The following is a 17,004-nucleotide window of genomic DNA, read 5'->3' on the forward strand; positions in this document are numbered from 1 at the left end:
TCCTCATTGTCCATTTCTAACTCTAGGCTTCTATGATTCCTCTCTTCTGACCATAGCTGTCAACTTACAGATTTGAAAATAAGGGACCAGCAGCCTCGAAAATAAGGGATCAGCAGCCAAAATTTTAGTCAACCAGCAGCCAAACGAAGCCTCAAGCGGTGGTTCCCATAGCGCAGCAACCCGGCAAAGGGGATGCAGCAAGGAAAACCACCGTCACCTCTCCGCTGGGAGGCGCTGAGCAAAGGTGAGTCCCCAGGCAATGCGGTCGATTTGATCGGCACAAGGCATTCCAGCTCCACCACCCCCCAGTCGTTCTTAGAGTCCTTATTGGGTGAGCAACACAGCCAAGCAACACAGTTGGAGCCTCCCTCCTCCCTGGCCGGCAGGGAGAGAGGGAGAGGAGCTGCTTCCTTTGAGACCCGGGAAATTTAAGGGACATCATCAATAAGGGACAGCAGCGGGACATGGCGCTGGGATAAGGGACTGTCCCGCCAAATAAGGGACGCTTGACAGCTATGCTTCTGATACGAACTCAGTCCTGGCAAACGTATAACAATTTGGTGGAGCTCCCTTGTATGATTACAGTGAGCCCGTAACATCTGCTTGCGTTATTTTCCCCCAGCTCCTGCTTACCTGCAACTCTCGGAGGTACAGCTGAGCCGGGTCGTAATCCACCACCGGGAAAGCTAAGGTTTTGACAGCTGCACTGCTTTTCAACGTTCCCCGGAAGAAGGACTTGGCCGGCCGGTCCACTGCCTCCAGGTGCCTCGGGATCTGCTTGGGGTTCAGGTGGATGAGGACGTCGTAGAAGTCCAGAGGAGGGCGGAAGACCATCTGCCAAGGGGGAAACCACGTTAAAATGGGGCTCAGCGGCAAGGGAAATGTGGAGCGGAGTCCCGAAGGAGGGGGAGAAGGAAGTTTTGCCAGCTAGCATCATCTCACCCAGGCCCAACCTCACCCAGGCCCAACCAGGGTCTCAGAAACCACAGCTGCACATCGCGTTCTGGTTAGCAGTGCAAGAGTGACGGACTGAGCTGTGATTCCTGCAGATATGTATCAAACTCAGATATATAGGTAAAGTCGGTTCTGATACATTGGGCCAAAGATTTTGGGTATAATATACAGTTAAAAGATTGGGGAAAACTGTGGAAAGAAGGGTTAAAATTTACTGCATGCAATGCCCTAAAAGAAAATGTGGTGAAAATGATGTATAGATGGTATATTACGCCTGTGAAACTAGCTAAAATGTATAAAGTTAGTAATAAATGTCGGAAATGTAAAGAAAACGAAGGAACATTTAATCACATGTGGTGGGAATGTAAAAAAGTGAAAAACTTCTGGGAAATGATTTACAATGAGATGAAAAGAAATGTTGAAATATATATTTATTAAGAAACCAGAAGCATTTTTACTTGGTATTGTAGGAGATGATATAAATAGAAAGGGTTGTAAGTTGTTTTTCTATGCAATGACTGCAGCAAGAATACAATTGGCACAAAACTGGAAGCAGGAAGAATTACCGGCGAAAGAAGAATGGAGGATGAAACTGATGGACTATGCAGAATTTGATAAACTAACAGGAAGGATTCGAAACCTGCGGGACCAGAGATTTACAGAAGACTGGAGTAAATTTACAGGCTATTTGAAAAGCAATTGTGATGAACAGATTACGCTAGTAGGTTTGCAAGAAGTTTTGTAAGGTGAATTATTAGTAATATTGCAAAAAAAAAAAGATAATGAGGAGAATTATTAGTTAAAGATATTTAAAGGTAATATGAAATTAAGAAATGCATAATAAGTGATAAGTAGGGAAAATCATCAGAGGTGTTGACGGAAGTCCAAAAAATATTGTATATGATGAGAAGTTCTGTTGTACGTATGTTAATTAATATGTTAAAAATTAATAAAAATGTATAAAAAAGAAAGAAAGAAACTCAGATATATAAGCCAGGTGCCTCCCTAAACCAGGGTTACAGTCGCCAAGACGGAATGCCTAGGTGCCATTTTTGGACCAGACGACTTTTTGGTTCCCCAGACATAAACCTCCAGATGGTGGAGACGTCAGGCGCCATCCTGGAACCCGGGCACCTTCGCTGGATTGCATGTGGCCGACGGTCAGGTGCTTGTTTATTTTTCGTGGCACTGCGAGAGATTAGAGGGTACCACGGTTAACTTGCCCAGCACTAGGGAACGAATTAAAGATAACGTCCCTGCTTTAGATGCGATCCTCGGCCAAGTAGACCTGAAGGAGCATCTCCACCCAGGACACCGGGGTCCAGATCCCAGGGCCTTCTGGCGGTTCTCTCACTGTGAGAAGCCAAGTTACAGGGAACCAGGCAGAGGGCCTTCTCAATAGTGGCACCCGCCCTGTGGAACGCCCTCTCACCAGATGTCAAAGGGAACAACATCTACAAGACTTTTAGAAGACATGTGAAGGCAGCCCTGTTTAGGGAAGCTTTTAATGTTTAATAGGTTATTGTATTTTAGTGTTCAATTGGAAGCCGCCCAGAGTGGCTGGGGAAACCCAGCCAGATGGGTGAGGTATAAATAATAAATTATTATTATTAGTAGTAGTAGTATTTTGTTGGAAGCCGCCCAGATAATTATTATTATTATTATTATTATTATTATTATCTTGGTGCTGTGGTGCCTAGCACTGTGACTGAAGATAAATCTCCAGATCAGGACATAAAGCTGTGGGGGTTGTGGAAGATGCCTCTGGCTTGCAGGCCTTAAGCTGGTCTTTTGGAAAATAATATATATATATATTTTAAAAATATCAGATCTCAGCAGCTGAAAGTCATGCAAGCACAGCGCTCCACTTCTGCATCTGCAGAGATGCTGAATCACCGTGAGTTGAGTTTCTCGGGTTTGCTCACCAGCTTTCTCCCTGCCAAGGAGGAACCCACAGCACCAACTTTCGCAGGCTTGCAACGCAAACCGCAAAATAAGAACAACAGAGAGCTCTGGAAGAGGTGCTGCAACGGCATGGCAGCTTCAGGAAGTGGTTGTCACTCTCACGCGGGCCTCCCTAAAACGCCCGGCTCTACAACAACCATATCGTGCGCAATATCATGCATCATGAGTGCGGTACTCTGGGCAGCTATGGTGACACGCCTGAGCTTTGCAAAAACAAACTGGCAACACAGCAGAAGAGACTTAGCTGGGGGTGGGGGTAGAATCTGAATCGAGTCTTTGTTCTCTCTCTCAAAAAAATGACAAATTGAAATCTGATGACGAAAGCCACAGAAGTGCAGAGCTAAGATAAGCTCAATTCCGCAGCCTCCGTCAACTAAGATGCACCTGACAAAGTGGCCTCGAGTCCTCAAAAAATTGTGCCACAAAAAATTGTTAAATGTTTTAAGGAGCCACAAATGGTCTTTGATTTACAGCAGTCACAGAGACTAACTGATGCAGCTGCCCCTCTGGAAACCAAATCGACTATGAAAGATGAAGAGAAGGATGACATTTCATTCTGCAGTTTTAAAATCATTTTGAGTAATTACCGTATTTTTCGCTCTATAGGATGCGTATTTCCCCCTCCAAAAATGAAGGGGAAATGTGTGTGCATCCTATGGAGCGAATGCAGGCTCCTTGGCTTCAGCGATAGCAATGCGAAGCCTCCGAAGTGGAGAGGGAGAGCTCCCCCCGCGCTCCGGAGGCTTTGCGTTGCTTTTGCTGAAGCCGCCTGAAGCCCCCGGAGCGCAGGGAACTCCCGCTGCGCTCCGGGGGCTTCAGGCAGCTATCCGCAAGCCTTCGGAGCGCAGCAGGAGTTCCCGCTGTGCTCCGAAGGCTTGCAGATAGCCGCCTGAAGCCTGGAGAGCGAGAGGGGTCGGTGCACACCGATCCCTCTTGCTCTCCAGGCTTCGCTTTGCTATCCCCCTCTCTGCGCAGCGCCCCTTCAGCGAAGCGGGAGGAGAATTGGAAGGGGCTCCGTTTTTCCTCCCGCTTCGCAGAAGGGGCGCTGAGCGGAGAGGGGGATAATTTTTTTCCCCTGTTCTCCCCCTCCTATGGTCCGGTGCGTCCTATAGAGCGAAAAATACGGTACGCAGAATCGTAGATTTGGAAGGGACACCAAAGGTCATCTAGTCCAACCTCCCGGCAATGCCGGAAATCTGCTAAAGCATCCATGGTGAATTTAAACTGGCTTTGTTAGTGACGGGGAAGCAGGAGAGGCTATTGCAAGGCACTGAAGCCCCACTTCCAAGCCCTCTACTGGGACTCTTATTCGGTCATTTACAAGCCTTCTGTCACGAGGACTAGAAACTTACCTTTAAAAAAATGAAATGAAAGGAGGAACTCAAGTCCCAAGAGGAAAGGTTGAAGGAACTGGGTGTGTTTGCCATGGGGAAGAGAAGGACGAGGGAGGGTTCAGAAACCTGAATGGCTGAATGGAAGAGGGCAAAGGCGTCTTCTCTGCTGACTAGATCTCATGGACAAGAAACAAGAGGGTAGATTTTCACTAAACATTAGGAGGGTTATCAGCCCCTCCTGCCGCTTGCTTCACTGGCCAACCCCCTCCCAATCAAGTCTGTCACTCCTTGGCAGGTCGAGGTCTGCCAACAAGCCTACAGAACAGTTTTGCATAGGCTATTTTGTTGACTGCATTGCAGGGGGTTGGAATAGGCAACTAACTCTACAATTCTATGATTTCATGGATAGATAGATGATAGATGGATAGATAGACAGATAGATAGACAGACAGACACAGCGTTATATCAATCAATACCAGTATACCCGAAGGAGCATCTCCACCCCCATCGTTCTGCCCGGACACTGAGGTCCAGCGCTGAGGGCCTCCTGGTGGTTCCCTCACTGCGAGAAGCCAAGTTACAGGGAACCAGGCAGAGGGCCTTCTTGGTGGTGGCACCCGCCCTGTGGAACGCCCTCGCATCAGATGTCAAAGAGATAAACAACTACCTGACATTTACAAGACATCTGAAGGCAGCCCTGTATCAGGAAATTTTTTATGTCTAATGTTTTACAATGTCTAATGTTTTAAAGCTACAGGGAACCAGACAGAGGGCCTTCTCGGTAGTGGCGCCCGCCATGTGGAACAACAACTACCAGACATTTAGAAGACGTCTGAAGGCAGCCCTGTTCAGGGAAGTTTTTAATGTATGACATTTTAATGTATTTTTAATCTTTGTTGGAAGCTGCCCAGAGTGGCTGGGGAGACCCAGCCAGATGGGTAGGGTACAAATAATAAATTATTATTATTATTTTCATTACATAGAATAAATGACTAAATAAACTTGCCTTCACATCCTGGCTTCCCAGAGGGTCCATGAGCTGCTTCTCCAAAACCTGAAGAGATTCCTGAGCCAAAACCAAGAGGCGCTGCAGGACCTGGTGTGGGGGGGAGAAGAAGAGGTAGAAGAGAGGGGGAGGTTTTAAGAACCGTTCACAGCCAGCGCCGCCGGTGGGCACGCGAGGGCACTTGGCAAGAGCTGGTGTATCTGGAAGGACCCCACCACCACCACCTTTGCAAGACCTGGCTCGATTCTGCAGGAGAGCGAAGGACATTCGGAGGCAGCCGGCCCAGGTGGTGCCTTTGCCTCCAGACCCTTCCTCAAAAGGAGAGGCCCAGTGTGGTGTAGAGGTCAGAGCAGGGTTCCCAAAGTGGGGTGTACCGTCCCCTGGCGGGTGGGGGAATAACCTAGAGGGGCGCCAAGAAGCAAGGAGGCGGCAGGGAGGTGCAAATGACCATCAGACTCTGAAAAGCTGATAGCACTGGATCATCGAGTTGAATTAAAGAAACTATATTGTGTGTTTGTGTGTGTGTGTGTGTGTGTGTGTGTGTGTGTGTGTGTGTGTTTGTGTGTGTGTCTAACATCTTTATTCTTTTCCCCCTCCTTTCCTCTGTACCGCTTTATTTCTTTATAACGGAAATTCTTTCAATAAAACAATAATATTTAAAAAGTTGGATTAAATTGGATTCCAAATGAAGGTGTAACTGCTAGTGTTTTGAATTTTATTGTGTTACTACCTTCCCGAGTGGGACGCAGGTGGCGCTGTGGGTTAAACCACAGAGCCTAGGACTTGCCGATCAGAAGGTCAGCGGTTTGAATCCCCACAACGGGGTGAGCTCCCGCTGCTCGGTCCCTGCTCCTGCCAACCTAGGAGTTCGAAAGCACGTCAAAGTGCAAGTAGATAAATAGGTACCGCCCTGGCGGGAAGGCGTTTCTGTGCGCTGCTCTGGTTCACCAGAAGCAGCTTAGTCCTGCTGGCCACATGACCCAGAAGCTAGCTGTGGGCAAACGCTGGCTGCCTCAGCCAATAAAGCGAGATGAGCGTCACAACCCCAGAGTCAGCCACAACTGGACCTAATGGTCAGGGGTCGCTTTACCTTTACCTTTTACCTTCCTGAGTGGGGTGTGCCATTATGAATAAAGGCTTTTTTTATAGGGTGCGGCAGGGGGCACTGGGCGTGAGTTTATAGAACCAAGGGGGCAGTGGCTTGAAAAAGCTTGGGAGCCACTGGGCTAGACTAGGACCTGTGAGATCAGGGTTCAAATCCCCACTCCGTCACGAAACACAATGGGTGACCTTGCGCCAGTCAGCCTAACCTAGAAATGTATATTAAATGAATAGATTGGAAAAAATTTCAGACGTGATTGATGGAAGTAAAAAAATTGTATCATATATAGAAGTATGTTTACTTATTGTTGAAAATGGTATGTTAAAAAAACTAATAAAAAATTATATATATATTTTTTTTAAAAAGATGAGGAAGGGGAGAACCAGTGCTACTTTTCCTAAAAAAATGTTTAGGGATACACTCATTTTCTTACTCATATTGAAATACTGGCCCCTCAATGAGGCCAAGCTTAGATTCACAAAATGTTTAAGCGTATGCACACCCCTGCAGCCCCCCCAGATAAAAAGCACTGGGGAGAACCCATGCACTGCCACCTCAAACATCCTTTGCTCTGTTCAATTTTAGCAGTGTTGAAAAGGCTTCAGTGAGAGAGGACAGATCGGAAGAGGCCGAGAAGGAAAGGTCTGACCTGGCCAACCAGGGGACGAAGGCTGCAGCTGGACTCACCTGCGCAGAAGGCTTCTCCTTGGTCCACGCCGAGTCCCGGCGGTCCCTGGGGGTGGCGATGAACATGACGGGGAGGTGCGGCCGGGCGGCCACAAAATGGTTCCTGATCTCCACGTAATCTGCATCTGGATGCAAAAACATCACGGCGTCAGAGAACAGAAGTCGCTGCAACGGGGGGAAGCGGACAAAGTTTCTCTGGTGCCCTTTCAACACTCGATGCAAGAGACAAGAGAAAAGAAGGACCATCTCACTGGAAGACTCCGGTTCAATCACCGCCTCTTCAGGTAGGGCTGGTCAGGCATGTCCCCTGCCTGGGAAGCTGCAGCTGTCTACCAGTGTAGACATTACAGGGCTAGATTCTAAACTAGGCAGTTCCTCGTGTTCCCAGATCATGATTATTATTATTATTTTTATAAATGTATTTATTTGGTTTTTCAGATTAAAATTTTACAGTCACATATACCACATAGGGTGGCACTGTGGGTTAAACAACAGAGCCTAGGATTTGCCGATCAGAAGGTTGGCGGTTCGAATCCCCACCACGGGGTGAGCTCCCCTTTTTCGGTCCCTGCTCCTGCCAACCTAGCAGTTCGAAAGCACATCAAAGTGCAAGTAGATAAATAGGTACTGCTCCGGAGGGAAGGTAAACGGCGTTTCCGTGCGCTGCTCTGGTTCGCCAGAAGCGGCTTCGTCATGCTGGCCACATGACCCGGAAGCTGTACGCCGGCTCCCTCGGCCAGTAAAGCGTGATGAGCAACGTAACCTCAGAATCGGCCAAGACTGGACCTAATGGTCAGGGGTCCCTTTATCTTTACCTTATACCACATTGAAACAAGATTCCAAGGAATTTCCTGGATTTCCCTCCTCCCCTTTGTGGGTCCTGTTGTTCATCATTTCCTCCTGCATATTTCATAATAATCCAAATCTTTTACCTGTCCCTCGTGTCCAAAATTCACCATTAGACTACAAGTGTCATTCCAATCCTACTAACGATTTTAACTGTTTACTTTGTCTTCTTTCCATCTCTGGGCCAATAAAATCCGTGCGGCCGTGGTCGCATAAATATATAGTTTGCTCTCTTGGGATTTCACCAGGCATGGAGAAAAACTGAGCACTGAGCCTCACTCCAACCCAAGGTCTAGAAATCTGAGTCGGACACCTCGCTGGCTATTGCACACACACACTTTGAAAACACATCTTCACTGTGGTTTGGTGGCTTTGTGGTTTGGTGCTGCCTACATCGTTATCTGGGAACCTGAAGCCTTTATTTTAGGAATTCTAGGTGCCGAAATCCCAGGGAGCAGACTAGACATTTATGCGACCACGGCCGCACAGATGTTATTGGCCCAGAGATGGAAAGAAGATAAAATCCCTACCAGAGACGAATGGCAGATCAGGTTGATGGATTATGCTGAAATAGCTAAAATGACTGGAAGAATCAGATATCAGGGAGACCAAAATTTTAATAAGGAGTGGGGAAAATTTATAACTTATCTTAAGAATCATTGTAAACAGTTCAAATCATTCGTAGGATTGGAATAACGCTTGTAGTCTAATGAGAGCCAGTGTGGTGGTGTGGTTAAGAGCGGTGAACTCGTAATCTGGTGAACCAGGTTCGCGTCTCCGCTCTTCCACATGCAGCTGCTGGGTGACCTTGGGCCAGTCAAGCTTCTTTGAAGTCTCTCAGCCCCACTCACCTCACAGAGTGTTTGTTGGGGGGGAGGAAGGGAAAGGAGAATGCTAGCCGCTTTGAGACTCCTTCGGGTAGTGATAAAAGCTGGATATCAAATCCAAACTCCTCCACTTTCACAGCCATGAGAGGTAGAAACCTGCCACATAGATCTTTTTTTTTAAAAAAAAGGAAAGCTGATTTTTTTCAGAATGCTATGCTCTGCACCAAGATAAGGAGAGCTGTGCTACACTTTAATGGTCCTTTAAGGCAGGCAGAGACATCACCTTGCCAAGAAAGGTCCGTATAGTTAAAGCTATGGTTTTCCCAGTAGTGATGTATGGAAGTGAGAGCTGGACCATAAAGAAGGCTGATCGCCGAAGAATTTATGCTTTTGAATTCTGGTCTGGAGGAGACTCTGGAGAGTCCCATGGAAGGCAAGAAGATCAAACCAATCCATTCTGAAGGAAATCAGCCCTGAGTGCTCACTGGAAGGACAGATCCTGAAGCTGAGGCTCCAAGACTTTGGCCGTCTCATGAGAAGAGAAGACTCCCTGGAAAAGACCCTGATTTTGGGAAAGATGGAGGGCACAAGGAGAAGGGGATGACAGAGGACGAGATGGTTGGACAGTGTTCTCAAAGCTACCAGCATGAGTTTGACCAAACTGCGGGAGGCAGTGGAAGATAGGAGGGCCTGGCTTGCTCTGGTCCAGGGGGTCACGAAGAGTTGGACATGACTAAACGACTAAATAACAACAATGTACTGCACCAAGATAAGGTGGGGGGGGGGGTGTTCCTGCTGTGCTACACTTTAATGGTCCTTTAAGGCAGGCAATTACAAGCTCCTAGAAAAGCGAGGATTAATCTTGTCGAGTTGTTTCACGAGGAAATATTTGGACCGCAGGCCTCTTTAGCAAAATGGTGCCCGGGCTTCTGGTTTCATGCATGCAGAGGTCAGGCTCTGGAGCACCGGGAGGAGACAATCCTTCTCTGAGTCAGGAGGTGAACGAGATAACCTTTGCTCCTGCCTGCCTCGGGATCTGCAAATCTGGAAAAAGGCAGCAACGCCACTTCCTGAGCCTCTGATCAACACACAAGGCAGAGAGAGAGAGACTCTCCTCCAAACGCCACGATAAAAATTAAACAAACTCCCTTCCCATCATCTAGCTGCCCCTCAATTAGGCTCGTGGAGGCAGATTACAGGAGCAGATCTACGCTGCTGGAGAGGCAGAGAGTGGATTGTCTGAGACCTCATGCTGAATAAGGGGTTGGAAGAGGTTGGGGCGGGCAATGGAAGTTGAAGCTGCTTTCTGAGCCCAGTATTGTTCATTTGACCACACTGTTCATTAGCCATGGAGATATTCTGTCCTTCTATATTGGTTGGGAACATTCATTTATTTCAGGTTAAAACTGGAGACACGCTCCGTAGTCAAGTCAAAACAGGCACAGTCAGAGGCAGCAAAGTTTCTGTATACAGTGGTACCTTGGTTTTCGAACAGCTTAGTCCATGGGTAGGCAAACTAAGGCCTGGGGGCCGGATCCGGCCCTATTGCCTTCTCAATCTGGCCCACGGACGGTCTGGGAATCAGCATGTTTTTACATGAGTAGAACGTGTCCTTTTATTTAAAATGCACCTCTGGGTTATTTTGGGGGCCTGCCTGGTGTTTTTACAGGAGTAGAATGTGTGCGTTTATTTAAAATGCACCTCTGGGTTATTTGTGGGGCACAGGAATTTGTTCATCCCCCCCCAAAAAAAAATTTATAGTCCAGCCCCCCACTGTTGAATGGTCTCTTTAAATCTGAAGGTTCATTATTGTTCCACAAGATGTGTATTTCTTTAAGGGCCAGAGCAAATAATGTGACCCAGTTTTACAGCTGTGAAGCAGTATAACAGATGCTGCTAAGGTGTGATAATTAAGCTGTTGGGTATAGTATATAAAGAGCAGCACCTAGTTCTCTCAGTACCCTGGTGGCTGGGTCATGCTTATTGATATATTATAATTAATGTAAAAGGAGTTTTTGTTGTTAAAACCTAGCAAAAGGTTATTTTGCGTTCCTTGTAATGTGTGGTCTCCCCAGCAAGCTCTCTGCAGCGCAACTAATCTGCAAATAGCCAATACCCACAAGGTCTGAGGGACAATGGACCCGGCCCCCTGCTGAAAAAGTTTGCTGACCCCTGCCTTAGTTCTTGAACAACTTGGAACCCGATTGCTGCAAACCCGGAAGTAAGTGTTCCAGTTTGCGAACTTTCTCCAGAAGCCAAACATGCTCCGTTTTGAGTGCAACGCTTCCGTTCTGAGTGCTACGCTGAGGTCTGTCTGCTTTTGCTATTAATTTTGCGATTTTGTTGCTTTTTTGTTTTGTTTTTGTGACTGTGGAACAGAGTTCAGCGACTGATTGTGCAACTGCAGAAATGGATAAAAGCTGCAAAGCCAAGAGAACCATCAACAGAACAAAAATAGAGGTAAATTGTTAAATTGCTGTTTTAGGGGTTTTTAAACGTCTGGAACCAATTAATCCATTTTGCATTACTTTCTGTGGGAAAGCTTCCTTTGGTTTTGGAACGCTTTGGTTTTGGAACGGACTTCCAGAACGGATTAAGTTTCGAGAACCAAGGTACCACTGTACCTGTTGCTGGAAGTCGCATCAGGGGAGAGTTGCTCTTGTGCTTGAATCCTGCTTGCAAGTTTCCCACAGGCATCCGACTGGCCCTGGATGCTGGACTAGATGGCCATTGGTCTGTTCCTGCAGGCCCTTATTATGTTCTTAAGTCTGTGTGTGTGTGGTTTGGGAGCTAAACAGTCAGGTAAAAAAAACAATGCTGTCCAGGGTTGTAAAGACTGCGGAGAGAATAATTGGGTGCACTCTTCCCACCTTGGATCAAATCTACGCTTCCAGGTGCCATAGGAAAGCTGCAGAGACAGCGCAGGATAGTGCGCACCCCGGAAATGATCTCTTTCAGCTTCTGGAAGAAGGTCCAGGGTTATAAAGACTAGGACTAGCCGCCTGAGAAACAGTTTCTATCCAAATGTGATTTTGGTTTTAAACGCAGCGTAAGGAGTTTCTGTGGGAGTATATTGTATTTTAGGACGCGGGTGGTGCTGTGGGTAAAAGCCTCAGCGCCTAGGGCTTGCCGATCGAAAGGTCGGCGGTTCGAATCCCCGCAGCGGGGTGCGCTCCCGTCGTTCGGTCCCAGCACCTGCCAACCTAGTGCCAACCTAGCAGTTCGAAAGCACCTCCAGGTGCAAGTAGATAAATAGGGACCGCTTACTGGCGGGAAGGTAAACTGTGTTTCCGTGTGTGGCTCTGGCTCGCCAGAGCAGCGATGTCACGCTGGCCACGTGACCCGGAAGTGTCTCCGGACAGCGCTGGCCCTCGGCCTCTTGAGTGAGATGGGCGCACAACCCTAGAGTCTGGCAAGACTGGCCCATACGGGCAGGGGTACCTTTACCTTTACCTTTATATTGTATTTAAAAATGGGGTATCAGAGTTTTTAGGGGGCTAACCAGGCTGGGATAGCTGGGATAGCAGGCTTGTTGGTTTTTGAATGTCTTATGTAGATTTTTCAATTTCGTTGTTCTGTATGGGATAGTGACAATAAAGATTATTGTATCGTAACGAGAGCAAACAGACCCACAACTTTCAGTGGCTAGGCAGCAAAGCAAGGTATTTTCTGCTGTCTGCAGGCTAAAATTTTCAGTTCTTTGGGGAACTGCCAATGGCAGACGAAAGCCCTGTTATTTGACTTACTGCTTAGCAATCCTGGGTCCAAAATCTGGGGATGACCTGACAAATCTCCCACATGTCAGCGTTTTCATTCGACCCTCTTGCCAAAAGCATGCTGAGAGTGTTTTATATGTGCAGCGGAGATTAAGTGGGAGAAGGCGGCACCAGTCATGGGAAAGCTCTAATTCTGGTGGAGACAGTCTTAAGGGGGGCTTTATGACATATGGCACATCAAAGCTCAGATCTGCTTCCCATATCATTAATGAGCCATCTGTGTTTTCACAAGGCTGAATGATCCAAATATTATAGATAACAGGCACTCGCTCTCGAGACGCTTACGAGCTTCGACGCATGTGCTGCTTTTCAAACTCAGCGAGCAAACAGAACACCTATTGCAGAACCGCACAGTACGTAAATGATATAAGTTGTCTCAACTCCATGGGGTTGGAAGAATTATTTTTGCCTTGGAATAAGGAGGTGGTTTGGGTCAGCAGACAGAGAATTATACAGTGGTACCTCAGGTTAAGTACTTAATTCGTTCCGGAGGTCTGTTCTTAACCTGAAACAGTTCTTAACCTGAAGCACCACTTTAGCTAATGGGGCCTCCTGCTGCCGCCGCGCCACTAGAGCACGATTTCTGTTCTCATCCTGAAGCAAAGTTCTTAACCTGAAGCACTATTTCTGGGTTAGCAGAGTTTGTAACCTGAAGCGTATGTAACCTGAAGTGTATGCAACCCGAGGTGCCACTGTACCTCCTTCAACTAGACCTTTGAATCAGTGGACAGCCTGGTCTCCCCCTCCCAGTTTCTGCACTGTTGACATTTACTAATGTCATTTAAAAAAGAATGATGATCTAGAATAAGTACTAGGTGCAAACCAAGCTTATCTAGACAAGACTTCTAAATGAGGGAATTAACTGGTTTCGTGAGCCGTGTGCGGACAGAAGCAGGTGGGGGTGGGGAGGTAAAATACTAAGGATGGAAATGTCTTTGCAAAGAACTCGATAGAAAGCCAAGACTTGAGTATCTTATTTTTGCAAGGAATGGGGAAACTGTCTAAATTGGCCAGTGTCCTTGCAAAGGTTCCTCCAGCATTTAAATCAGCCAGAAGTGACCAGAAGGGGGTGGCAGTTCTTACAGGAACTGATATACAGATGAATGAGGAGCCAAAAACAGATCGGTAGCTACTGGAATGGTATGGTTTTCCCAGTAGTGATGTATGGAAGTGAGAGCTGGACCCTAAACGGCCTCGGTCCAGTATATCTGAAGGAGCGTCTCCTCCCCCATCGTTCTGCCCGGACACTGAGGTCCAGCTCCGAGGGCCTTCTGGCGGTTCCCTCACTGCGAGAGGCCAAGTTACAGGGAACCAGGCAGAGGGCCTTCTCAGTAGTGGCGCCCGCCCTGTGGAACGCCCTCCCATCAGATGTCAAAGCGATAAACAACTACCTGACATTCAGAAGACATCTGAAGGCAGCCCTGTTCAGGGAAGTTTTTAATATGTGACATTTTAGTGTATTTTTCATCTTTGTTGGAAGCCACCCAGAGTGGCTGGGGAAACCCAGCCAGATGGGCGGGGTACAAATAATAAATTATTATTATTATTATTATTATTATTATTATTTAGGCTGATCGCCGAAGAATTGATGCTTTTGAATTCTGGTGCTGGAGGAGACTCTTGAGGGTCCCATGGACTGCAAGAAACCTCTCCATTCTGAAGGAAATCATCCCTAAGTGCTCACTGGAAGGAAAGATCCTGAAGCTGAGGCTCCAAGACTTTGGCCGTCTCATGAGAAGAGAAGACTCCCTGGAAAAGACCCTGATGTTGGGAAAGATGGAGGGCACAAGGAGAAGGGGACGGCAGAGGACGAGATGGTGGGACAGTGTTCTCGAAGCTACAAACATGAGTTTGACCAAACTGTGGGAGGCAGTGGAAGACAGGAGTGCTTGGCATGATCTGGTCTATGGGGTCACGAAGAGTCGGACACGACTAAACGACTAAACAACAACAAGCTACTGGAATGGTTGTAACAAGGAAGTCGCCTGCTCCGTATAACCAGCCCCAATAATCAGGCTGCAGCCCTTTGGGCCTGTTGACGTTTCAGAGCACTTTTTAAAGGCAGCAGCCCAGGAAGAGCATGTTACTGTAATCCAAATAGGAAGCAATTAAGGCATGTATCACTGTGGCCAAATCAGACATCTCTTTAAAAAGCCACGAGAAATTCAACCCATGTCTTGCTGGACTCCAAGATCCTCCCTTAAAAAATAATATATATATGAAGGGGAAAAGCCAAGGTAAATTCAACGAGGAGGTCTATCTGCTGCCATTACCGCAGCGAGAAAATGAAGCCTCCATATATAAGGGAAGTATACCTCTGAATAGCAGGTTCTGGGGCCAACAACAATGACAGCCGCTCCTTTCCTGCTCTGCCTGCAACCTCCCAGAGGCATCTCTCTGGGGTACTGGCAGGAGATGGAATGCAGGACCCGGCCAAGTGATTTCTCATGTTCCAAACAACGAGAAGAAAAGAGCGATTTAGCACGCTCTGGGCGATGTTAACACAGCAAAGTCGAATGTTCTTTGCAACAAAAGGAGCAGGGAGGTTTGGCACGCTGGATCGCAATTGCAAAAGCACCTGGCTTTCACTGCAGGGATCAGGTTGCTAAGCCCTCCTTGGAAGGAAGGCGAAAGGGAACCAGGAAATCATCGTACTAATCCTAACAAGGAAGGTTTGGCCTCTTAATTCTTCCAAGACGAGCCCTATGGCAAGAAAACCTCAGAGACTGCTCACCATGGAAGAGGCTTCCCTAAGGAAAGGAAGACTCGGGGAAGCTGGAAGTTGGGAGATTCCGGACAGATAAAAGTACGCAGCACCTAAACTAGGGAACTCACTTCCACAGGAGGCCACCAACTTGGACGGCTTGAAAGGACAGTTAGACAAATTCATGGAGGAAGAGAGGCTATCAGTGGCTCCTCAGTTCTGCCTCCACAGTCAGAGGAAAAGATGCTCCTGAACTAGATGAGCCTCAGGGCCCCTTCCAACTATGATTCTATGTGACCAGGCTATGTATTACTGTATTTTTTGCACCATAGGGCACACCGGACCATAGGGCGCACCTAGTTTCGGGAGGCGGAAAACAAGAAAAAATTATTCTGAACCCCAGAAGCCAGAAGAGCAAGAGGGATTCTGGATTGGCTTCTGGATTAACCGCGCCAAGCCTCTTCAGGGCAGCGGGATGAAGGCTCCCCCTGCCCGAAGAGGCTGCGCAGGGCTAAAGCAGAAGCCAGGACAGGCGCATCGCTGAAGGGGTGCTGCGCCTTCTCTCTCTCTGCGCAGCACCTCTCCTTCACAGGAGAGGTGCTGCGCAGAGAGGGAGAAGGCGCAGCGCCCCTTTAGCAAAGCTGGAGGCCTCTGGCTTCCAGGTCAGGCGCGTCGCTGGGAAGCCAAGGAGCCTACATTCACTCCATAGTGAACACACATTTCCCCTTCTTTTTTGGAGGGGGAAAAGTGCATCCTGTAGAGCGAAAAATACGGTAGTTGTTCATCCTGTTAATTTCAAAATATGATGGAGCAGCTCAGTCGGTAGAGCATGAGACTCTTAATCTCAGAGTCGTGCGTTCACACTGGGCAAAAATATTCCTGCATTGCAGGGGGTTGGACTAGATTACACACACACACGCACGCACGCACACACACACAGTCCCTTCCAACTCTACAAGTATCTACGGGACCCTCGTATTTACAAGACTGCCTCTCCTGGTCTGCCCCGCAGAGGACCTTAAGGTCCATGAATAACCATAGTTTAGATGTCCCGGGCCCTAAGGAAGTCAGACTATCCTCCACCAGGGCCAGGGCCTTCTCAGTGATGGCTCCAACCTGGTGGAATGCTCTTTCCCATGAGACCAGGGCCCTGCAGGATTTAACCTCTTTCCATCGGGCCTGTAAGACAGAGATATTCCGCCTGGCCTTTAATCTGATCTTTTATTTCAGCCTGATCTTTTATTTCCCTTCTCTTCCCTCCCCCTCCCCTTTTATGAAGATCACCCGCTCTGAGACCCCACAGCTAATTCTCCCCTGGTCTCCTCACTGGCCCAAGTAGGACCAATTCAGCCAGCTAGCCCTGGGGATTATCTAATTGATTTTTGAATTTTATTGTCATTCATGTTTTTAGACTGTATTTTATGCTGTTTTTATAATTAAGTGTTTTAAATTTGTTGTTAGCCGCCCTGAGCCCGGTTTTTGAACCGGGAAGGGTGGGGTATAATTAAATAATAATAATAATAATAATAATTATTATTATTATTATTATTATTATTATTATTATTATTATTATTATTATTATTATTATATTATTATTATATTATTATTATTTATTATTACAATTCTTTGATTCTATTAATCCCAGGTGCTAGAAACCACTGAAGGGGAGAGTTTTGGCTCTTGTGCTCAGATCCTGTTGCAGGTTTCCCACCGGCATCTCATCAGCCACTGTGAGAACAGGGTGCTGGACAAGAGGGACCACGGGCCTGATCCTGCAAGCTCTCTCTGTTTCTACTGTCCCTC

General features: G+C 47.4%; 1 protein-coding gene and 1 long non-coding RNA gene across 2 annotated transcripts in view; one reads left to right on the top strand and one right to left on the bottom strand.

Moving 5' to 3' along the window:
* The window catches only part of NOL6 (nucleolar protein 6), a 62,589-nt gene that overhangs the window by 12,194 nt on the left and 33,391 nt on the right, over nt 1-17,004 (bottom strand). Inside the window, exons 22-24 of the mRNA XM_077936560.1 lie at nt 7,049-7,173; nt 5,260-5,349; nt 634-834 (exon numbers count right to left, since the gene is read on the bottom strand). Coding sequence (XP_077792686.1) covers nt 634-834; nt 5,260-5,349; nt 7,049-7,173 — 416 coding nt within the window. The remainder of the gene's footprint in view (nt 1-633; nt 835-5,259; nt 5,350-7,048; nt 7,174-17,004) is intronic.
* On the top strand, nt 10,739-17,000 carry LOC144329241 (uncharacterized). Its single transcript, XR_013394732.1, has 3 exons — nt 10,739-10,942; nt 11,101-11,181; nt 16,847-17,000. It is a non-coding gene; the product is annotated as an uncharacterized LOC144329241 (long non-coding RNA).

The sequence above is a fragment of the Podarcis muralis genome, chromosome 11, assembly GCF_964188315.1.
Source record: "Podarcis muralis chromosome 11, rPodMur119.hap1.1, whole genome shotgun sequence".
NCBI classification, from domain to species: domain Eukaryota; kingdom Metazoa; phylum Chordata; class Lepidosauria; order Squamata; family Lacertidae; genus Podarcis; species Podarcis muralis.